Source organism: Anopheles merus, chromosome 2R, assembly GCF_017562075.2.
Source record: "Anopheles merus strain MAF chromosome 2R, AmerM5.1, whole genome shotgun sequence".
Lineage (NCBI taxonomy): Eukaryota > Metazoa > Arthropoda > Insecta > Diptera > Culicidae > Anopheles > Anopheles merus.
The window spans coordinates 45,521,265-45,540,104 of NC_054082.1; the positions used below are offsets into that span (position 1 = coordinate 45,521,265).

At 44.8% G+C, this 18,840-nt stretch overlaps 1 protein-coding gene across 1 annotated transcript in view; it reads left to right on the top strand.

Annotated features, from left to right (window-relative positions):
* LOC121588079 overlaps positions 1–8,000 on the top strand; it is a 55,106-nt gene extending 47,106 nt beyond the window's left edge. The window contains exons 3-4 of the mRNA XM_041905629.1: positions 954–1,665; positions 2,523–8,000. Coding sequence (XP_041761563.1) covers positions 954–1,665; positions 2,523–3,565 — 1,755 coding nt within the window. The 3' untranslated portion in view covers positions 3,566–8,000. The remainder of the gene's footprint in view (positions 1–953; positions 1,666–2,522) is intronic.
* The last annotated feature ends 10,840 nt before the right edge of the window (positions 8,001–18,840 follow it).

Below are 18,840 nucleotides of genomic sequence, written 5' to 3' on the forward strand. Positions count from 1 at the left end.
TATGAAACACTAACAATCAAGAGTATAATTAAATTAACTCTATTTATAATGTGAAACTATGAAGTTTTTTTCTCCAAACATGACTAATCATCGCTATGGTTGAATAATTAGTTTTTCAAATGCTTGTTTTCAAATTTAGTGAGTGAAAGTAATCGCAATGCGAAAAAAGTTCCCTTTTTTAAATTGATGGGACGCTATTTATTGCTAAAATAATTATAGCTGTTCCAATCCAAACGTACAGATCTTATTTAGCACGTCAATCCTACCTCATTGGCTGCTCACTATAAATCCAAAACCTACGCAACAATCAACTCAATCAATAGAATCGAGGGATTGAAATTGCTTCTGGCTCGCGGTTCTCTGCCCCCCCCCCCACAAACTGCGTCGCAACGGATGGGAAACTTCCTCACGCCACGTCTCTGTTGACCACGCGCCTACGCCCACCTACGCGCCGCAGGGTGACGGTGGCAGTACTTACCAGGCCCAAAAATTAAATTAATTAAAACTAACTTTAGCGCCAACAGCAATGGCGCCTGCCCGCGCCTGCTAAATTAATAGCACGTTCGGCACAGCAACGACCCTCGCAAGAATGGGCTCCGTGTTTGAAAATATTTGACTAATGGGTCTCGAACAGTCTGGCCAAACCAGCCAGTAAGAGGTGCGTTTTAAAACAATGCCGTGATTGATTTCGGTGCCGTTTCACTCCATCCCACCTTCCTTGGAAGGCTGTGCTAACCGTTGTTTTGTGGAATCTTTTTAATTTATTTCCAACTTTCCAGGAAACAAGTATTCCCCGCCCGTGCTTGGCAGTTGTGACCGAACACCAAATTAATTGCCGCATGTACACAATGTACACTCCAAACACTTTCGCGATGACTTTTGTGAATAATCTCCTTTCTTACCAAAGCCATTCATTTACTTTTCCTTCCTTGTTTTTACCCGTACACACGCAGGATCAGCAACAGGCCAAACATCGACACCGGCGGGAGAACAGCGAAGACGAGAATGGGTACGGACCGGCCACCAACGGAGAAGAATCGGGTCTGGGCGGACCTATCGGAGCACCGGGCCTCAGCGACGACGGCGGGGAGGAAAATTTCATCGCACTAGCACCAGATGAAGCGGATATTTATAACTTCTCCAACATCATGAGCATGACCATGGCGAACGGGCCGCGATCCGGTGGCGGTACCAATGTAAATGAGGCAAATCCATTTAATGAATTTCGCAATACACCACGCCAACGTGACGGTGAGCCCGACCGGCAGCTGTCAGCAAAGGGTGAAAAGGAGCTGCCCGAGCTGACGCTCGACGACGAGAATGGGTTCGGTGAGGGCGCGTTGGGACGGCTCGGTGAAGGGCTAAGAAGTCGCCTCCAGGAGGAAGCGAACGGTGACGACGAGGACGGTGGCAATGGAGGAGAGGTCGAGTCGGAAGATGACAATGCGGTCGAGCGAAGTCGCTTCCTGGCGAAGGATCCGAGGCCCGCCGCCGGGCAGGATGAACGCTCGTCCCGTACCGACACGGATGCGGCACTGCTCAGCAACAGCATCGACTTTTTGAACTCGATCGATGGGGCATACCTTCTTGCTAATGCCGCTAATACTGGTGACCAGCAAGGGGTAAAGAGTGATGATTTGGCGCGAAAAATTCTGGAAGATAATGGTAAGTGGCTAATCAACGAAGCGTATATTACATACAACATCTCCGTCTTTTGCCGTGGCCGCAGTGAATTGCGATGCAAATCTTGTTTTTGCTATGTAATTTTTTTTATTGAACTGTTACATCTTAATTAGGCCATACAGCCCGTTGAAGATTAAATAAATAAATAATAATAATAATAACATGAAGCAGATACAGAAAACAAAACAGAAAAAAAATTATATCTATCAAAGCTCTACAAACGTATGATTTTTTTCATTTTCCGTGGATTCGCTGTGGCATTTCATTTTTATAGCGAATTCTTTTATGCGCGAGCACACATCTTTCGTGCAAAATTAAATGCTTTAGGGAGTTTGTGGAGCTTGGAGCTGATGATCAATTAAACTCTTCCACGAAACTTCACTTAACACCGACAAAAGACGACCTCCACGAATTTGCAGATAGAATTTAGATTTTGACAGTTTAAAACCGTCATTTAGAAGAAATTGATGTATTTATTGTTTTTTTTTCTGATAGCCATTTCATACACATCTATGACGATTCCTCAGCTACTCAATCTAGAATTATCGAACATTTTTTAAATAAAATTCACTATATCATAGATTCTTTAACTTGGGTTATAAGCTTTATATTAACTGATATTCGACATAAGACTTTTTCGATTTTCATCTTGCTTTTGGGACATGTTGTCGGGCCCAAATACAGCCGTATCTCGGGAATCGGCTGTACAGTTTACATAAAATAATTAACAAATTAAGCGTCATGGAACGTCCTCATTAGTATAAAGACTTTGTCAAATGATTGTTTCTTCATTACACTTCTACACAATTTACCTTAATGTGACACCTTCTCCTTTCCAGACAATAATATTGCAACACGCAAAACAACTGCGAGTCCGGCAGTGGGCACCGATTCGGACAACGGTGAAAACGAACTGTTCGAGCAGATGGAAAAGAAGGCGAAATCGTACCGGCTGAAGCTGTACAAGAAGCACAAGAACTTCAAGCACACTCACCACCACCGGGGTGGGCTGTACCATCAGCCGTACCACAACTTTCACCACGACTACTACCGCCGCAAAATGTTGGAACGCGAGCGGGAGCGCTGGAAGAAAATGCAGGACCTGAAGCCGGACTACCAGGGCCAGATCAACTACTACGAAAACTCGAACAAGCTCGAAACGAACGACGACATCATGGCGCACCTGAACGGGCACAGCAGCCAGGAGAAGTGGCCCAACTTCGACAAGGTGATGACCTCGCTCAAGACGGAAACGAAACCGGACAACATCCCACCGTACATCAAGAAGTACAACCGGCGCAACAAGCAGCTGATCGATCTGCTCGAGGGCACGATCGCACCGTTGTCCGACTACAGCGTGCACAAGCATCGGGAGCGCAAGTACCATCGTAGGAAAAATCCTCACTGGATGGAGGAGGACCTGTTCGAGGAGCAGCGACCGAATCAGGCGAAGGCCCAGGGCCTGCAGCGCAACTACATCCAGGAAACGATCCAGTCCTCGACGATACACTCAAACGCACTGCCCGGCGAGGGCATCCACATCATCTACGACAAGAAGCACGGCGCCGATCATGACGACTTTGACGATGGTGGCGGTGCCGGATCGCACCTGCTGTACGGTCGGCCAACCATCGCGAGCGGTGGTGGTGGTCATCCGGTGGATGGACACCATCCCAACTACAAGCTATCGTCCCGGGCCGGCCAGTTCGTGTATCATCGTGTCGCATCGCCCCAACCGGTAGGTGGCGCTGGCTACGGACGGTTGAAGCGTCAGCGTTTGCCGTTCGTAGCGATCACGGATCGGCGACTCAGTGCACCACCGAAACGTCGCACCAGCAGCCATGTCAACAACAATCTACTGAATCACCAGCCGATGCCTTAAGAATCGAGATCTAAAAAACTCTGTCTCCCCTTCACCTAGTCTGCTTATTCTGCCTATCTCCCTCTCTCACACACACACGTTTTGGTTTTAGTTTCAATTTTAGTTAAATTGCACTACTTTTAGCGCACAAATTGTTTTGAACGAGAAAAAGAAGCAACAGTCGACATAGCAATGTGTCACATTTAAAAACGGAAATGATTTGCTCATTCTTTCATTCCTGTCATTCAATCATTCATAGTGTCCCAATTTAAAACTTCTTTCCATATTCCCCTATTTCTCTCTCTTTCTCTCTCTCTCTCTCTCTCTCTCTCTCTCTCTCTCTCTCTGTCTCTCTCTCTCTGTCTCTCTCTCTCTCTCTCTCTCTCTTTTGCACATCCATTTTTACCCATTTGCTTGTGCTACGACTTTCCCGACTGGCAGCGAGGTTTACGCTGACAGGACGCTCTGGTGCGTCCTCACGGTAGATCGCACCCGGGGTCTTATCATCCGGTTTCTGGCAACTGTTTCTGTTCTCGCCAAAGACTAGGGCTGACGATGAGTTGCTATCGATCGAGTGTGATCGCGCTGGGATGGGGTTTTGGGACGCGGGGGAATGCACCGCACAGCACCACGGACCGCAAACAGATACAGGTCCCAAGGACGATGGATAGGATGGACGGTTTCTGTAACTGCTCCAGCTCCATCCTTTCGCCGTAAAGTGCGTTGCGAACGGTGACAGACACTGATACAAAAACCACAAACAAAACAAAAAGAAAGAAAATGCAAATACAAGTAGAAGACGAAGACAATATATATTTACTGAAGGGAGGATGAGGAAGATACAAAACCGATAGTGGGGGAAAGGAAATAATGCTCACGGAAGTAAAGTGTCGAATGAAAACAACAACAAAAAATGGAAAAATTATACGAAAAATCGATATAAAAGCAAAGCAAAACCAAACCAAAAGAAGAAGGATAGATACAAACAAATGCTAACAAAAGAAAATCAATACAAAATGTTAAATAATGGCACTTATGCAATTACCATCCCAAAACTATTCTACAAATTTTGGGAAGAACACAAAAGTAAAACCCAGCGGCAGGTGGAGATCGTTATCAAATAAGGCAAATGGAACATAATCTCATTACACAGCAGCGCAGCGCGGTTGGCTTACCCGTTCGGCGGACGATACCCATTGCTGTCAAGGCAGCTACACTGAGTCCAGAGCAAAATCACCACCCTGTTTAACCGCACACCAAGCTAACATATCAAACTGGTGGCGAAAGTCACGATTCCAATCGTTGCGAGCAGTTTGCAACATGATCAGAAAGATGCAAACGTTCACTAGCGGCTCCCTTCCGACACACGCACATGCTCAAAAACACTCCAATGCAGTTGTTGACTCTCCCCAGGAGCAACGCTTGAATTTTTCCTTCCACCGGAAGCGGCATCCCACGCACACGGTAGTCTTATAATCTCTAATGCACAAAACAAAAGACAAACAAAATTATGACAATAATAATAAACATTTTAAAGACGTTTTTTAATAGCGAAGATAACACGACGCGTAGCACCAAGACCAGATGGGATGGGAGATGTGCGGGCAGCTGAATGTATCGTTGGGGATGGTACTGCAAACAAAACTGCATAAATGTCCCCCATGTTTTTTTTTGTTTATCTTTAGTGTTTTGGTTAGCTTGCCCAGTTCTGTCCAAATTTCCGTACACCATTTCCTGGTACGTTTCCTGACAAAAGCTTACCAGCCACGTTGCAGAACGCGTGGGACGTCGATGATGATGCGCCGGACAGTGAAATGTTAACGTAAGTTTTCTATGAAAACATATAAGCAATAGAAAATGACAATATCTTATATACTGGCGGAAGGCCAAAGGGACGCGAAAGTGAGCTAAACGGGCTGCCACCACCGACGTATGAGGAAGAAAGGAAGGAAGAAGAAGAAGATAAAAACACGATACCGGCGCCATTCGTTCCCAGCATAGGTTTTCTGGAAAATTAATTTAACAAAAAAATAACAACTGCACTCTTTCATGTTTCGGTAGGCGAAGCAAGCACATTGTAGTACGTTTCAACTGTTACTGGTTGTGTTGACTGTATCGTTTTATGGTTGATTATGGACTTAATTGAACATTTAGCTCGCGAGTAGAGTAAAGCTAAAAACGGGAAGAAGCGCATGGTCTAGGTTGGGAATGCTTCCGGTAGGGGATGAGGTAAAATTCAAGCCGGCAACTGCCTTCAGACGACAAAACGAACGGCCAGAACCATTGATCGATGTCGATGACTTCACCCGTGCGTGACATCTATCAACCAACGATACCAGCCAACCGCTGTGCCGCTGTGCCGCTGTGTAAGCAACTACGCGTTTAAGATTGAAGAAGCATATATGAGCATAATCTAAATCACACAACCTAAGCTTCTGATACTTCTCACGGCATCGATTCACCAGCTCACCGGTAAAGGAAATTTAAGTGAAAAGTATTTAAAAACCACGCCTATATACACATACACTCACACACATACAAACACACGCAAAACAGAGAAACAAATGCAGCACGATGAGAAGTGGCGGATTTGATTCATATAACCGTAAAGACACACACCCAAAAGTAGAAGGAAATCTCGAAGGTGGACGTTCCAAAAAGGGGAGCAGGAAGCGGGGAGTAAAAAGAAAACAAGTTATAGTCAATTTTCTAAGCGGTATGAAGGACACAAAACGGTGAGAATCCCACGTGCCCCAAGTGGGATGGCTTCGGTGTGAAGTAGGCACAAACCGAACCGATATCATCCGGACGCCGAGGCTGACGTCGAACGGGGTCAAATTAAACGGTGGCGATGACTAAATGACACTCTGTATGTATGGGCTAAGGGATGGAGGGGCTACTGCTGCTCCCTCATAACAACAAAGAAGAGGAAAAAAAACAATACCCTACAAACAAACGGTTAATAGATTTTAAGGCAAATTCCACATACCACAGCCAGGTGAGTGTGTGAGTGTGGATGTATAAAACTACTGACAGATACAGAATAAACCAAATCCAGGCCAACGCCACAGCCCAGGCTGGGAGGGCTCAGCAACCCACCTTCCTGTGGTGGTGTTGGTAGCTGGTGGCTGGATGGAATGCTCGCTTAATACTGTATATTTTAGCAGGCTCAGTGCGACGCTTATGTCGACTTTATTAGGATAGGTTCTTGCACAAGACACAGACACAAACACACGTATGTATGCGTAATACACAGTAATACACAGCAACACAGAGTAAAAGGTGCATAGCGTTGCATACACGGTTCACGATTGTTTCGCAATCTCACGTACCTATCCCCACGGGGAAGGTAAGACATTTTTTACACTTTTACTCTTACCTTCCCCCCGGAGACGCAGCCCGTGGGAAGCGCAAATAATGTTCAGGCTGGAAGTTGACGATGGATGGCCCATTGCTCCTGACTGGTCAGGCTATCAGCTCAGAAGGAAAGTCGATTGCTTCCGTTTTCCCATGTAATTTTTCTTTTGGCATGGTTCTCGGCACCCGCGACCATGAATCTCGGCAGCTAGGTAGAACGGTTGTGTCACACCTTGCACCAGCAGCAGGCTGCACACGTTCTGCCAAAAAGTAGATTTGTTGCGTTGTTTATGCTCTATAAAATGAACCACTCTTCTCCCCCTTCCCCCACGACAAATGATGCTTTGCTGGGCTGAAGTTTCAAACAATGTAACCTTCCACGAACGGGCAACCAGCAAACGCAACCACCACCATGGATCGATACAGACACAGTGAACACACATGCACGCACACTTGTAGTCAAGCATGGGCAGGCAGATCAATGTATGAATGGCAAAGGGAAGCGAAGTACACAAAACACAAATAACAGCCGAGTGTGTGTGTGTGTGTGTGTGTTTCACTTGGAATGGTACAGGCCGTAGGCATACACTATCCCATTGCCGGATGATTTCCACTTAAAAACATGACGAATTTCATTGAATATACAAGTTGTCTAACACACCCTCACGCTCACACACACACACAACCATTCAAGAATCGGACAGGTTTATAGTTTCTCCGGAAGTATATTTCATCAGCCAGCACTGTAGGTCACCGGCAAAAGCTGCTGCCACGTGCTCTTCGGTACAGTTTTTGCGTGTAGTAGCACTGCTTGAACAGCATCCCGTAGCATTGTGCCATCATTAGCTAATGGGTTAGGCAGCAGAAATAAGCACACTTTTCACTAACCTGAACTACAGAAACACTCACACACACATACATTATAGCGCGGAAATTGAAAACAGACAAACTGAACCGAAACCAAGCAAGCAAGCCACAAAATTAATAAAGCGCAAAGACACACACACACACACACCTACATACGCAGCAACACAAATCAATGAAACAACAAATGGCAAAGGAACAATAAGATAGAAATAAAGAAGTATGGAAAAAACTAGCTTGCAAGCGTTTCGAAGGCCTTTTGCTGTTGTGGATTGTGAGAAAATCGTTGCATTCGTCTGTGGGTTTATTTTGTGCGACAACAGCCCGGTAAGTATCATGATCGGCGCTTAATGGGACGCTTTTGTGAAACTTTTATGTCGACAACTGTTCGCCAACTTTACAGGGTTTCCCACGACTTATTGGTCGGTTCCCATCAATTTTTGGTGGGTTCCCATATTTTGTTGATGCGTTCCCACGATTTTTTGGTCGTTTCCCAGAATTTTTTGGTCCAATTGTATTGATATCCAATCGGAAAATACCAATAAATTATGGGAACGAACCAAAAATCTATGGGATACGACCAAAAAATCGTGGGAACGCACCAAAAAATCATGGGAACTGACCAATAAATCGTGGGAAACCCTGTAAGCACAATAATAGATACCATCGAGAAACAACACATGACCACACACACATTTATCTTTCGCATTGTTCCAGGGGGTTTACCGCTCTGTTCATACGCCGACGATAGCACCGCACCGTTTGAAGATCGCATATCGCGCCCGTTGTGGTTTGGAATATTTTCAACGCATCAATTAGTCATCTAATTACACGGCAATTAAGCATGAATTATGTGGCACGAATGCTGATTTGTAGCGTATCATTGTTATCAACCAGCTTAATTGCCACGTGGGCAATTCCAGCAATACGGTTCCCAGGACCAGCTGTTCGCATTTCCACGTTTCATTGCACCCCGCGTCTTATCGGGAGACCCTCGGGAACGCGGTTTGGAGACGACACATCCTTATCACTGGCGAGCGTGTGCTTATGTCCCCGGGCTGGCAAACCTGGGTGGGATTGTACTATTTCGGAGCTTTCGAAACTGCTGCCAGTGGCCCATGGTACATGCGTGTGCGCTACGATTGTGATAAACCACTCATTGCCAGACGCCAACCAGTGCACGCTTCGTCAAGCAATCACGGGCCAGGATTGATCCAGATATCCAGATATTCAACACGGCTCCAAACCCCGTTTCCCAATTCGCTTCGCTTCGATGCGATTTTCAATCAACGCTTTTTGCTCGCAAACTTACCTTTTCACCCCAAATCTTTTCGGCATTCTAGCGAGATAACCTTTCCGACAAGCTGTTCATTTCCTTTAACCCACTCGAGGGTTTGCCACTTTGCCCCCTGGTTCCGATACACGCACACACCAACCATCTGCGCTACCGTCGTTATCTACCTATTGGTGGAGAGGGACTTATCTGGCGATTTCTTTCGCCCACGGAATTCGGCTGTACTTGAGCGGTTCTATCCAGAGCACAGCGCAGTATCGGACATCGGTTTGCTAGGAGAGCAGAGAAGGACAATCCAAAACAGAAATGAAATAAACCCTAGAAGAAATGGGAATTTCCCAAACGATGCAATAGAAAGCTAAACAAGAAAAAAACAAACGGCTTTCCAAAAAAGAAACTCCCACTGACGTTACGGATGGGAGAACGCACTAGAACGCCATCTGGAAGATATGGAAGTAGGAAATCGGACCCCAAACACAAGCGTCTTCCACTGGAACAGGGTACGGAAAAAACGTTGTTGAAGTGAAAAGTTTACTCTCACTGTCAGTATTCTTATCCCTCTGCTACACGGTACTCGATGTCATCTCGACGGGTCCTATCTCTCGTGCGGTGCAAAAGTAAACGCACCACTGCGAATACTTTCAACCGAACACATCGACCCGTTCTAAAAATGACGACTATGTCGACTGCCCGTAGAGATTGTGTGTCATGTATTCGATATGTTTCCCACAATCTCCCTCACTCTCGATGCTCGATAACGACAGTCTGTTGCTTAAACAAATTTGCTTCACCATTGAGCATTAGTTAGGGAAAGGGCATACGATCCTTCTTCCTGCCTTTTGCGTTTTATCACAACGCTCGCTAAGACTTTAAAATAATTCCAAGAAATAGCTTAGGAAACTAACCACATTTCCTAGCAACGATTGGGCACTCGGTGGGCAGATTTTGTGAGAAAGTTTCGACTTTGAACACGCACCAACGAGCGATAAAGTTTATTCAATTCTAGGAAATACTTGACTAAGTCCTCAATAGCGGAGAAAAGTTTTGTCGGTGGTGCGCGTCCCGCAGGCACTCCCTTGACAATCGTAATGCGCATTGCCGTGGGCGGCTCAAAACTAAGGTTTGGTATGCCATAGGGAAAGCGTAATGCTACCTGCAAGCTTATCGTATTTCTGTCTGAAGAAACTATCCATTGAAGCGACACCTTTAACAACACTACATAGACCATTTTCTTGCGTAGCTGTTGGGAACGGTCTTCAGCTGTTTGGCTGTTTGTTTTCCGCACTCAGCGTCCAGTGTCCGTACCAGCATCTTATTTGGTACGAGAAATTTCAATCTTATTGCAGCGTATGGTAGAATAGTGCTAATGCATTTATTCATTGCATTAATAAGGGGTTGATTTATGGTATCGTGCAGAAGCCAGAACCCTGGTGACCTGAAGCAGGCAAGATCACGACTCTAAAAATATGGCCCGCCTTCTTGCATTTTAATCATCCGTAAGCTACCGTTGCTGCCGTCCAGATGTCGTCCTTGCCTAGGCAAAGCGACCTGCACAAAACATAGCATTGCCCGGTTGTCCTACCTCACCTTTATCTAGGCTCGTTGTGGGATACGTCGATGATACTTTCCTAGAACTAGGCACCCCATTACCGGTGCAGGCCCGAACGGTCAAGAGTTGTTTACACACTGCCGAGGATTTCTTTGAAGAAAACTAACAAGAATCGTCGTCCGCGTCGGCAAGTATGCTTGCAGCTGGTGTGCACCGCACCGAAGAGCAAAGCCCTGCGACACCGTCATAATGAGGCGCTTGGACGGCGACAGCACCTAAACCTTCGCTTTGCCTTTCACCCACAGGTTGTCTGCTGTGCTGTGTCAACCTTTCAGAGGGCAACGGGAATACATTAGGAGTGTTTTTAATTTCCCTGCATTTGCTCTGAGCAACAGATCGTGGGGAAGGCGCAAAGGCAAAAATGATGCGGTACGGCATTTTCTCAGCACTTGGTAGCAACGAAAATCGCCAAGCTTCCAGGGAAAAGAAAGAAAACAGAAATGTGCAGAATAGCAAATTCACCCACCCAGCTGAAGCCATCTGGGATCATCCAGAGGCCAGAGGCAACGCAAGATTAATAAAAATTAAAATTCCACCACTCAAGTTCTCAAAACCGCCGCCTCCGTCCTACTGGCTTCGCTCCCGTGGCCGACGGCTTCCGCTGAAAGGGATTTTATCACTCTCTTCCAACCGGCAGCTCGCAGCCAACCCGGAGCCCCCAACTGCTCAAAAAGTTTGCACGAGTTTTGCTTGTCCGCGCGAATGAAGCAGGAACAAGCTAACCTCACTTTGGGAGCTGGGTACTGGCGGCAAAACGTGCAACTTAGTACAAAGATTAAAAGCTTTGAAACTTTGGAACCAGCTGCCAGACGATTCGGAGAGGAAGGTTGAATTTCGCCATCAGCTATCGGTGTGCTGGGTTTGACTTTTAAAAAAACATGGCGCGATCGGTGGTGCGGAAAGAACTGTTGCAATTGCAAACTGGTCACCGAGGAGTTGTTCTTTCGTTTCATTGTAAAGTGTATAAAAACGGAATCACTCCCACAGGCACAAGCATTTCATTAGAAAGTTGTTTCAGCTGCTGTTATTAATTTGAAATAATGGTAATTTGAATATAAATATTTTTCGAATATTCTGTCTCTCATTCTAAAAATCTCATTTTAGCCACTCGGCGTCATTGACCAATATGAATTTTTACCATGGTAAAAGCATAGTTACCGAAGCCTAAGGTGCTTAGTAGCGTTATTCATATGTACCTCAGACAGTCTGAGTTGACTAAATGTCCCTTAAATTAAAAATACTCGTGGTCTCTTCCATCCCATTCTAGAATGCACCAGTGTCGTTTAGCTCCCCAATATCACACATTGAGGCCCTAGTATTGAGTTCAGACATTACCTTGATATGAGTACTGGTACCGGGTAAATTGACTTCGTTTTTGCTGTGTTTCTTTTTCCATTACGTGCTTTATCTTGTTTTATGTTTGTTTTCAAAGCTTCAATGTTTGCATTTAAATTATACACAATTGTTATGTAAGATAATGACATTTGGTAAATCATTCACAGTATCATTGAACCAATAATACTAATAAAATAAATCGTCTGATTGTGACATAAAAATAAGTAGAATATTACAAGGTAGGTTGAAAATACCAATTGTTATGTAATTATAAATTATATCTCAATGACTTGAGATTCATCATTTATAATTGCTCATTTGACTGAAGGCTCTATTTTACTCTGTTGTAGAAGAGGGGAGCATACACAGTTCCATTCCTACACAGCTTGTATGATTTTATAGCTCCAATGCTTTTAAGTATGTATTTCCATCATCAATGAAATTCATTTGATGCTACTGACAGCTTGCGAAGCTTATAAAGGGATTAAGGTAATTTGATAATAAATTATGCATACAAAGGTTTTAAAAGCAATCTCTGAAGAAAAAAATAAAATGAACCATATAGTATTGTTTGACTGTTTTCCTCGCCTCGTAAATATGTTCACCCTATACAAAAACTTTTTTGAAGGAAAATAATATTCCTAATTTAATAATATGGTCGATTTTGGGGCGTTCCTACTAAATAATAAATTCTATTTATTATTTTGTATTTGATATAATTCGGTAAGAAAAATGTCATTATACTTTCGAATAAAAACATTAGATAACTGATGAATATTATAATATTATTCAATCAGATATACGAAAAGATGTGTGCTCAACCGTCACCAAAACTATTCCATTCAAACTAGTGTTAATCTGAGGCAAACCATCAAATCATTCAATTAAAAGAAGATATCACCAAAACGATCAATTAAGAAACTGAAGAACCCTAGAAGACACTTCCCTCCACGACTCCACATCAAATATATCAATTCCGCATGATAATCCTTCCCTGATGGTGTCAAATTTGCTCCCAAACTAATAGCCCAGCTAAATGCAACAATCAACAACGATTATCCGACGGGTATCGTCGATGCCACGGTCCCAAGGTAGTGCCCAGCAACCGAAAGCTTATCGGCAGGCTTACCACCATTTGTCTCCCTTAATGTGGGGTAGCCGTTTGAGCGAAGATTCGATACAAACTGTCCCGTGGCCCCCGAGGCCGGGACGTACTCTACGGGGCGTCTTTAATCCTTAAGCGCCATTAAAACAAACGACTGTGTCGTGTTTGTCCTGCATTTGGAGTTCTTGGCGTACTGGCCGGGCGTACCATTCCGGGGTCATCTTTCTTGCTTTGCATAATGGTGCTGCGCCCACCTGCCGAAGGTCTTGCCATTCCCCGGCCCTGGATGCTAATGGATATTACGTGAGGTCCTATCTGACCTGCGATAGAGTCGGGACGATCGGGTCGGAACGACTGGCTGGCACGCTTCCGGCCACCGACGACACTCATTAAGAACACGGCCAGCACTCTTACCGGCGCCTAATTTCATTCTTTTGACATTGAAGATGCTAAACGACACCGCCCGGAAGCATATTAAAAGGTAGCGCCAGCGCTGGGGTATTCTCACAGGACACAGGTGAACGTGCAAATAATTATCTCAGCCACACTTATCGGTTCTAATTTATAGACACAAAACGCTCTGTCTCTCTTTCTCTACAGCATTTCCCGCCTGCTCGCTGTGACCACTGGGAGAGGTTCATTCGGAACCGTTTTCCAACCGGACCAACCCGTCCCTTCCTCTGGATCGAGCCTTTGGAAGCTTCCGGGTGGAATATGGTTTTGATTTATCTCCGCCGAGCGTTTTGCTAAGCCCGAACACTCTGGAATATTTCCTGCAACCAGGAATATGTCCCGTGGTGCGAGCAAACAGCTCACGAACGTAAGTGAACGCGCACGTTGGGTCCTACGTTGCAAACGACGCCCAGCACACCCCCAAAGACTAATGGCTTTCCGGGGGATAATTTCGAAATTATTTTCTCTATTTCCTACACCAGCAGCAAAACGCCCGGCAGTCTTCACCTGCACCGCACGCCGTACGGAATGGTTAATGGCTAAACAAATGGCGAAAATACTTACCAACGGGAACCGCTGAATCAACCGCTGTGCGCCCCCGTTTCGGAACAACTTTTACATACGGTGCAGATTTATGTTTTCATATGACTAAATATCGCCATGCTGCCAGCACTGTGTATCGTTACCATCCCCCCTTTTGTGTCCCAATTTTAAACCTCAGCGGGGTGTATGCGCTTCAAAAAAATAACAAAACAAACGAAAAGTACCACTTTAACGACAAACGGGTACCGCTGCTGCTGCTGCTGGAACACCATAAAGTTGATGAAGACGACGGCGGAAGGAAGCCAATTTTCATAAAAATTCAAATTTGCCTCCATTGAATTGAGGTAACCATATGAACGCGAAGGACAGGTTGTTTCGTTTCCTGCCGGTTCACTCTATTGCCTCCTTTGGGGCGTGTGCACGTACGTTTGGGTGGAAATGCTGCTGTCGGGAACCGAAACCATACGAAAAATGGACGAAAAACTATGCATCCAGGCAAACGTGTACAACTAACCGGGTAAATGCCGAGTGTTGGCAACGTTACAAGCGTTACTTTACATCAGTTTGACATTTTGCGAAGAGCCGGGCCCACGTGCTAAGGCAACAAAAGCTCGAACCAAAAGATCTCGAAAAGAGAACCAATAAAGAGTTGTACCAAATATGGAGTATATACACGCACACATGTATAAATCACTTTTACTGAGACTTTTGTATTGAAACCTTGGTCTCTTATTCGGTACATTTGGGCAGAGCAGTTGAAAATCAAAATAAAGCTTCGAGTGCACATAGCGGCTCCCGCTGCCGTCATTTACGATGTTTCAAGCGGTAGAATAATGATTCCACTTTGATGGCACCCCTTAACTTGCTCGACACCGCTGTGAGAGTTGTGAAGGGTGAAGGTGTAATTTATTTCCAAGGAAGTCTTACTTTAGACATTTGGAAATGGCATTACCACAATCCTACCCGCCCCGTACCAACTGTTCTGTCGTGCGTTTGTTGCATTTGTTTGTGCCGAGAGTGCCGTGCCAGAGTAGGGCACCCTTCGCGACAGGAACGTTTCCACGGCGTGCTATAAATAACCTTCATTTCTGTACAGTTTTGCGTAGCTACCAGTGTACAATGTTGTTCATGTGCAAACTGTGCCGAGAGTGCATGATGCTGGAAGTATGCTCAAGAATGGATAATTAATTGCCCATCGGAATATAGAATGTATAGAAATGTCTCGGATTTCGAGGCGCGAACATTACTGTCGCAACCCTTTATTGATGACAGACCAGAGCTTTAAGCCCTCTCCGAAAGCTCTTTCAATTAGCACGTGCTCTGCTCCCTCGAATCAATCATGTCAAACTCGCCTCTTCCTGCGCTGGTTCAATGTCCCGTTAAAGGTGAATCATCCACGCAGGTGCTCCCCTCGGGCCAGAGGTGATGATTTGTAAAACCGGAGTCCTTTTTTCCGCATTCATACTTCAACCGTCCCTTCGCACGATGCTAAACTATCGCAAAACGATGGTATAAAGGGTGTTAAACTTTCACCACACACCGATAACCGGTGGCACCGAAGTGACAATGGCGCATCGGGACCTGGCACAACTTTTCGCACCATACCTAAACGTGTGTGTGTGTGTGTTGCCAGATGCCACATAAGGTTGCATGTGAAATTATGCAAATGTAAACATGAAACTATGTAGATTGCATTACTTCCGGTGGGCTCCAGTGCTAGCAGGATCTTCGACTCTCCAACCGACCCGGGGAGTTTCATTCGAAAAATGGTGCAGGTAACCAAAACCTCAAAAACCCCTCGCTAGAATGACTCCCCGCTCTCCGCTGCCGGCCCTCGGCTGAAGGGGCCCAAAGACTTAAGCAAATTGTTTTTGCCCCGGGACTGTGATGCTGTCGATGAGTTTTGGAAAGCGTCCGTTCGATAAACTTCTAAAATTTACCAGGCCAAACTCACAAATACACACCGGACAGGTACAGGTACGCGTATGGGACCGTTGGACACATGCAGCTACCCCACACCCGGGGAGAATAGTTTATAAACCGGATAAAAACATGTTTGCATAATTTAGCCTGCTGCTCAAATCTGCTTTGCCAGTTTTTCAAACCAGCCGGTGTATCTGCTCGGGTGCTGTTACCGAAGGGGCCTCCGATTGGGGAACAGTGATAAAAGTTAGCATCACCCGGCCGCTATCAACCTACTGTTCGGGGAGGGTTGTGGGTTTACCATTTTATTCACATGCCGAATACATCCCCAAAGGCGGGCTGCATAGGAAGCCTTCCACGAAATCTATGGTTTGTTTGAAGCTCCTATGAATGATAAAAGGATAGCTAAATATTTCCACGAAACGGTCGCAATATGCTACGAATATTTTGGAAAAGCATACACATTGGATTGCGTGCAGTAGGAAATGTTCGAATGTGTATGTAAGACAACATGTAAAAGATTTGTGATTATCGCAGCATTATTTTATTGATATCCCAGCAAAGCCGAATAGAGTAGCCTTACTTTCCATTCTACGCCATGATTCATGGGGATTTAGAAGCGACTGCCAACTCTAAGTATTTGTAAAAACGATTTTACCAACATAGACAATCCATTTATTACAAATATAATAGATGCTGCTGCGAAGGTCGAAATAAGACTTTTAAGGGCTTGCTATGAAAGTTGGATTTTACTCACCCAGCTGAAACAAAGAATACTTTTTCTATTTTCCTCTTCTTTTTTGTGTGTAAGGACCTATGCGGCCATGCCGGCCTTTACAGACTTTCGAGACTTGTTAGTACCTTGTCAACCGTATAGTCACTTATTGTTACGGCAGAACAGACCAGTTGGACATCCATTAATTCCGGTCTCATAGGAGCTCACGCATCAACCGAATATATAGCGCCTGTATATATGAATCAAAGTTGTATGGGTTTCTAAGCTAATTAATTCCATTACGGATGAATGGATTCCATCATGGATTATTTTCCTGACACTTATTTTTTAATCACTTCACCGCACTTCACTGCGAGATGGTCTTCTCAAAAGTACAATACCAAACACATTAACAATTGTATGAATATAAACTGAACATAAAAAAGTGCGCAGTAACCCGCGTTACAGTCGAAGTGAATGCGAAATCGCCTGGTGAAACGTTGACTGTTTATTTTTTTAAATTAAAATCTGGCAAAATCAGCCACTCTGTCGGCGAGAAATTAAAGCTTAAATCAAAACAAACAGTATAGGAATAAAAACAAGACCCGATAGGACCATGCCGTCCCTACTTAGGACTGTCTGATAGCATTGCCCATTTGTGGTAAATGCAGGCCTAGAACGCCTGTGGTTTAAACACACAAAAAAGCGGAACTGGGTCCGGAAGATTCCAACAAATGTCGGATCTAGTTCCGAAGGGTAGGTTCCATCCGACAAGCCGGAACCGCCCGGAGTCGTCCGGAATCTTCTGGAATCGTCGGTATAGTGCGGAGTCGTTGAAACCGTCCGGAATCGCCTGGAATCGACCGGAATCGACCGGAATCGTCCGGAATCGCCCGGAATTGACCGGAATCGCCCGAAATCGCTCGGAATCGGCCGGAATCGCTCGGAATCAGCCTGAATCGCCCGGAATCGTCCGGAATGGTCGTAATTGACCGGAAACGTCTGGAATCGTCGGAATAGTCGGAATTCCATTTCATTTAATGTCATTTATTCAGTACATAAGTACATAGTGCGTGATATTCCTAGCTTAAATGTACGACAGACAGCATTGACATATGCGCGGCGGCCGGGACGTGAACTTGAATCTTCTGGAATCGTCGGAACAGTCGGAATCGACCGAAATCGGCTGGAATCGCCCGCAATCGACCGGAATCGACCGGAATCGTCCGGAATCGTGCGGAATCGTAGTCAATCGATAGTAGTGAATGTGACAAGCCAGTGTCTTACTTTTCCCTGGTTTTGATACAGTGTTTTGTTAATTAATTCGTTTTCACTCCGTCATTTTACATTTTAGAAGAAAAAAAATTGTCACATTTAAACGACATAAACTAAATGTAATCAACCCACCCGTCAATTTAACGGGTTCCGTAGAGATAGTTATACAACATATGTATCTGAAAATCTATGAAACTTAAGAAAATAATACTTATGCTACAAACTTATAGTATGTTATGATGAATTTACGAAAAGAAAAAAATCGAAATTAAACAAAAGGTATTGTTCGTATTTCACTGCAAAGTTCAAATTCCGTCAAATTGACGGGTTCCGTAAACCTAGTATTAATCAACAAATAATAACATTCTTACATCTGTACTGTTTTGATTTCTAAAGCTACGCACGGCTCTAATTATGAACACAGTTATCAAGTCGTACGATTTTAATAACATGTCCTTCATAGGTTCGATTCCTAAGCTCTTTGGTTCCGTGTCCCAGGTAAGCTCTTTTGATGCCAGTATACTAAAAAGTTTCATGAACCCTCGAAACATTTTGGGGAAGCCGTACTTGCCGGAGGTGCATGCAAAGCAATGACGGAGAAAGTGACATATGTATTAAATGTGGCTTCTCACATTCAATACTATCGATTGAATTCGATTCCGGTGGAACTAACGATTCCTTCTCTCTGGAATAGGAATCGGAATCATACTTGCCAGAACCGGAGCGGAAGCGTGGGTGCGATCCGGAGAGCCCATCTCTACAGTGGTTGTCGCGCCAAATGAGAAAAATAGTAGAAACGTATTACTTGTATTTCCATAACCAT